We start from the raw sequence: 6,000 nt of genomic DNA, 5'->3' as shown, positions 1-6,000 counted from the left end.
CATGGCCGGGGCTCTGCCGAGGAACTGTCCCAGTCACGGGACCCGAGGGTCCTTGCTCGCGCAGGGGAACACAAAACAACCAATGGGAACGAGGCTGAGCAGGGGCAGGGAAACCCCGTGTGTCCCCTCAGGGCCCCTCTCCCAGGGCTACATGGCAGGGGGAGGGCCCCAACATTTCACCCGTTTATTTTTAACAAAAAGAGATTTAAAACTTAACATTGAAAACAACTGGATAAACATGAGAGAACAGAATGCCAGCCTGTGGTGGTCTGTGGCATTTACAAAACTTACTGCAGTGAAATGAGGGTGGCTTTTTAGGGCAACACTTCATGCTTCTGCCAGGGGTAAAATGCTGACTAAAATTAAAGAAATAAAGAATAATTAAAATTCGGTAGGCAACTAGATGAGGAAGAAGAGAAATTCTGCCTCTAGCCTGGAGTTAGGGCAGTGAGCGTGTTACAAAGTTCAACTTGTGAAGTAACTGGAGAGAGCCATCAGGGCAGGTGACAAAAGCATAAAAGACGTAAGGTGGGATTTGGTGTGAGAGGGTGGTAAGTGTATTACTATAAAGCATTTTCATCTCAGCTGCTTAAAATTATTTCCGCTGCCTCTGGTAAATCCAGACTGAAGCAGCCATGCAGGCTGCAGTACCTGCTCCAGCCCAGGCTGGGGATTACACCACTGCCCCTGCTTGAGTGGCCACCACTGTCACAGCCACGCTGATGAACATGAGCCTTCTCACTGCTGAGCCAGAAATTCAGGGCAAGAATTATCCTGATTTCGCAAATCCTCTCTGGATAGGAATGTGCTAAGCCCATGAAGAAGCTGAACACCACCCAGGTTTGAAGTGCATCTGTCAGCAAACGTTGCCTGCCGTCATCATGGAACTCCTGTAGCCTTCAACCATGCTTACAAAAGCTTGAAGATGGCATTTTAGTAAAAATAAAAGACCTTTGTAAAAACTTCTTGTTTTCATCGGTAGTTTGTTGGGATCTTTTTTTTCCTCTATTGATCATGTTTAGGCCTCTGGGTGGGAATTTCCTAACCAAGAGGAAAGCTGTGGCATTACCCTGCTTCACCTTGGTCATCTAGTTCACTGCACTCCTAAAATCTTGCTTCCATCTACATGTCCTTGCTAAAGCTCTGTACTCTTAATCAACAGATTTTCCATGTGTTTTTGTTTGTTTGCAGACAGCCTTAACAGTTTGTTCATGAGTAAATGAAAGCTGAAGCAAATAATAAGAAAATTGAAGTCGGCTTTCACAGTTTTTGTAACAAAAATAATTTTAGTAACAAAATACTTTATTAACTCTTCAATCAGAAACATAAATATATGCAACAATATCTGTATTTTCATCACATGACAAGTTAGGGAATGTAAGACACATTGCTAATAGTATTTTTTTTCCCCATGAAAGTGTTAGCTGCACTTTTCATGCAGGATAGCATTTATCCTGTATGAAAAGTAAGTATCCTTCTTCAAGTTATTCACTCTTTGGATAAAAACCTAATGCCCTTCTGCTGTTGGGCTATGCTAATACCAGACAGTTTTGGACTTTGACTATAAAGCTAAAAAACATCTTTGATTTAATATCAAATTCACACACACACCACACTCTGTTTCTGAGGCTGAAACTTAAGTTGTATAAAAAGTGCAAAAGCAGCCAAGCTATTCCTCCATTTCCCACGTCACGGAATAGAAAACATCCCTGTGCTACATCTCCGTTCCACTGCAGTGTCTGATCCTTTATTATTGCTATTTTAAATTGCACACACAGCTCCACACTCTGTACACGGAGGAGAACTCTCCCTGCAGGATTCTGGCAGGTGCAGCGGTGCTGGGCGCTGCCTCCTCGGCCGCGGCGGTTCCTGGGCTGTGTCAGCCGTGCGCGGTGGAGAGGCCCTGCCAGCCCAGTGGGAGCGCGTTCTCCGGGGAGAGCTTTGCTGAGCCCGGCTGCTCCACCAGGAATCTCCGGAGCGTGGCCGACGTTCCCGGTCGCAGCCAGGGCTCTGTGGCCTCGGTGTCAGTGGAGCTGGAGCGTCTGCCGGCGTGGGACTGAGGGCGCTTCAAAAGGTCGTCCACGTCCCCCAAGGAACTGTCATCACCTGAGAGAGGAGGAGAGCAACGCTCCTGTGAGAGGGGACAGAAGCTCTTCCCATCACAGCACTGGCCAGGCTTGGCTGCAGTGAATGCATCAATTACACTTTTAAATGACATTTGTTTCTACTTAGCACACGGTTGCTGCTGTTCTGGGAACTGGGCCCCAACAGCTCCCCACCACCAGCTCAGCAAGGGATAAGGATACAGGCAAAGGTGGGTGGACTCAGCAGAGGGTTCTTGCTTTCCAAAAAGTTTCCATTTAGTCAAATCTGGCCATGCATATATGCATTAAAATGCATGTAAAAATAAAGCCATTCAATTACAGGGGCCTGGCTGAACACTTGTATAGACAGTCTCCTACTGAGGAAGAATTGTTTTAACTTGGTTTAACAGTGCAAATGCAGGTGAGCCTGTGCATCACAGCCCAGCTACAGCTCAAAACCTCAATGCAGTCTCATGCTGAAACTGGCTAAGTTGGGATCTTCCAGCTACAAAACAAACCCCAGCAAATAAAAACCAGAACTGCCTTGCCTTTGAACTTGGGGTCATTATCACTCTGTACCTCTACTATTACTTGTACATACACATAATACCTTAAACAAGTAGTTCTTAGTGTGGATTATCAAACAACATACATTTTTACTATAAATGAAGGGGTATAAAGGTGTAAGTTCCTCTGTGCTGTTCATTTCCAGGCTTTACAACATTTACTTTTTACATACTTAAACCAAAATTGTGCAATTCCCCTCTAGCTATAATGATTGAAAATTGCAATGTTTTCCTCTTAAAACTGAGTCACGTCAATGAGGAGGTTCTGGTTTCTTGGTATTTAGGGTGGGCAGAAAAATATTTAAAGACTCTGGATTAGGAAAAAAAAATCAACATTTTTGCAGAAACATCCTAATTCAAGCAAAACAGAATTGTATATTCTTTAGTGATAAAATAATTCACCTAAGCAATTGATAAATATCATGTGATTTAAGTATTTGGATGATTTTTACAGATTTCAGGGGTTTATTCTGGAAAATGATGACTTTTTAAAAATGAGAACTTAAACCAAAGGTTCTCTGACGATTCTCATTAAAAACTGAAAGTTGATGTTCTGACCATGGGTGTGAGAGCCCAAGGCCTGGAGGAGCAGCAGCCAGGTGTGCAGGGGTGAAGGGAAGAACAGGAAATGCACAGCCCCAAATACACTGGGAGCAAGGGCTCCGTTTTCCTCTTTGTGTGTTAGGTGGGATTGCAGGTTCTAAAACAAAATGCCAAATACTTTTTGTTCCAAAAGAACTTGGCACGAATCACTAGTTCTGTCACATAATACAGACAGTGATCTGATCATCCTCCAAGCCTTCCCAGTCTGGTTAAAACTTGTCTGTAACACTAGAAGTGAGAGCAGACCTCCCTCTCTCTAGGGCCTGTCATCTCCTGTGCCGGAAGCTGGCAGAGTGAACCTCTTTGTCTCCTCAATCCTGGGTCAGATGAACTCTCCTGGGGGTTGGAGCCCACAGTTTTTTGAAGACATAGGTTATAGTGGGGTTAACAGCCACAGCAGGAAAAGTCATACCTAAACAAAATTTTCTCTTTGCTGCTTTAAGAGATTATATTTAGCAACAGTAAAAATAAGGTTGTTTAGAGACAAATAGTGAATGTCCAGGCCGGAGGGCTGCATTTCCCCACACTTAACTACTTCTGCCTTTAAAGCAAAGCCTTTAGATCTTGAAGATGGCAGAGGTAAGATCAACTCTTCTACCAGAGGTAAGATCACAGTGCACATCACTGGATCAGACTCACTTGGTGCTGCTTTTAGAAAGCACAGCAGATCAGCTGCACTGCACAACTTCATTGTGAATTTCAACACTTTGCACATGCCATAAAAAACTGTCCTTAATTGGGACACATATCAAGACTCTTGATAATTCAGTCTGCATGTGGAGGCTGGGTGTAAGGAGAACTTCTCCTTAGCGTGAAATCCTGGTTAGGAAATTGAATGGTATCTGGATTCCTGCAAAACACCAATGGCAGCACATCCTGTGTGCCCAAATCTCTGAGCATTCCCTCTTCTGTATATGAGCCTGCTCTTGTTTATGCCCTTAGGAACACACATACCTTGCCTGACAGAGAAGGCATCTCAGGCTTGCAGAGACTCCATCACCCAAATATTCACCAAGTCTACACTGATAGGAATTCATCTGGATGGTGAAAATGGAGAAAGCCTGGCTCCTTTTTTCTAATTTTCCAATTAAGAAAACAATACTAGGACGCCTTTAGGATTCCCACATCAGCCCCACAGGAGAAAGTGAACTGCTGCAGACAGAGCCTCCTTATTGAACCGGATCAGCTCTTAGAATTTATCAAAGCCTGTGAACTGCCATCTCTCGTCATTTCAAGGGAAGATAACCAGGTTCCTTGGTTATATATTTGAGAGATTTGTTTTCTCTCAGCAGTGTCTTTGAGGGCAGAGGAGAAATTACAGTCCTGGCTGCTCGGAAAGCAAGAGGATGCCACCAGGGTTCTTTGAAAAAACTTGGCTTCACTCATTTTTTCTGTAACATCCCTGAGCACAAGAACAGGAGGGCAGGCAGCAGTGCAGCCTGAACGACCACAGCTGAGCGAGAGGATCTCTTGCTCCCTTTCCAAGAGGCACAAATGCTAACCATGAGTGATGGATCCCCATGTGCTCCAGAGAACAAGCTACATACAGACATAAATATAAATATATATATATGTGTGTGTGTGTGTGTGTGTGTGTATATATACACACAGATCAAAATTATATTTATCTAAAGGCTGAAACTCTGGCGACTGTGACAAACAGAAGGAAAGCAAAATAAAAAGTGTAGTGCATATGATAGGTGGAATTCTAAAAGAGGTGAGATAAAACAAGGATACAGAAGTAAAAGTAGTTCAGCAAAAATATCTGGGTAGAGTAAAATTAGTAAAGAGTTTATTTAGATTATAGAAGAAAATAGTATGAGTAGGGTTTTTTTTTAGTGACTTAAAACCACAGTGAGATGGTTAAAACAAAAAAAAAAAACAAGGATGAAGTGCTTGTAAGAGTGCCCATAGCAACAGAATCAAAAATACTGCCAGCATCTGTACTCTCATTAAGTTTATAAAAAGGATACTGATACTGTAATTGCCTAGACAGCATAGCAACTACCTCCAAAAAAAGGGAGACTTCAGACTTGTATTCAGACTTGTATGAAAGAATCATTAGCACAAAGTGTATGAACTGGGTCACAATCCATGTGAGAAATTAGAGGCCATTAATGGTTGCCATGACTGGTACTTCACACACAACAGGGGTCTAGATCAGGCAGCCAGCATTTGGAGATGCTCCAAGACAGCTCCCAGCGCCTGATGTAAGAAACATGGAATGAATTCAAGTGTGTGTGCAGTGAAAGAGATACTCAAATACTCACATACTCAAATACTGAATGATCATTAATATTAACAAACCACTAGAAAATCAAATTAACTAGAAACTGAAGTACTTCATCATACACAATTCTCTGGCATATCTTCATGCTGGCTGGACCACAGACATCTGATTCCCAGGAATGCCAATAAGCTCACACAGGCACCTCATCATCATTCATCACTTGGGCGTTTCATTTCTTCCCATTGCCAGTTCAGCTGTGCAGCTGGATATCCCCATGCTGCTGCCCACAGTCACACACTGCAGTGGTGCAGGCAGGACAAGTATGAGTGGCTGATCAGACAGGAATATGAGAATCTTCTCCTACTCTCCTGCTCTAAACTTACTCTAAAGGAGCTGTGTTGAGGTGTGCTGGGGAAGCCTTTGTACCAGCTACAGAGCTCTATAAATAACGCCTGTGTTTGATCTGCTTGCTTGCTGTTCTGCTACATGAAGCCTATTACTATTTGCTCCTTTAATT

The 6,000-nt window shown here is 43.2% G+C and overlaps 1 protein-coding gene across 7 annotated transcripts in view; it reads right to left on the bottom strand.

The window, feature by feature from the left end:
- Nucleotides 1-1,281: 1,281 nt before the first annotated feature.
- Nucleotides 1,282-6,000, bottom strand: part of CSPP1 (centrosome and spindle pole associated protein 1) — a 68,571-nt gene continuing 63,852 nt past the window's right edge. For all 7 annotated transcript variants that reach the window (XM_048286711.1, XM_048286710.1, XM_048286715.1 and 4 more), the window contains one exon: nucleotides 1,282-2,106. In XM_048286711.1, coding sequence (XP_048142668.1) covers nucleotides 1,880-2,106 — 227 coding nt within the window. In that variant the 3' untranslated portion in view covers nucleotides 1,282-1,879. The remainder of the gene's footprint in view (nucleotides 2,107-6,000) is intronic.

This window comes from Corvus hawaiiensis, chromosome 26 (assembly GCF_020740725.1).
Source record: "Corvus hawaiiensis isolate bCorHaw1 chromosome 26, bCorHaw1.pri.cur, whole genome shotgun sequence".
NCBI classification, from domain to species: domain Eukaryota; kingdom Metazoa; phylum Chordata; class Aves; order Passeriformes; family Corvidae; genus Corvus; species Corvus hawaiiensis.
Note: the sequence above shows the minus strand (reverse complement) of the source record. Positions and strands in the feature narration are given on the sequence as shown.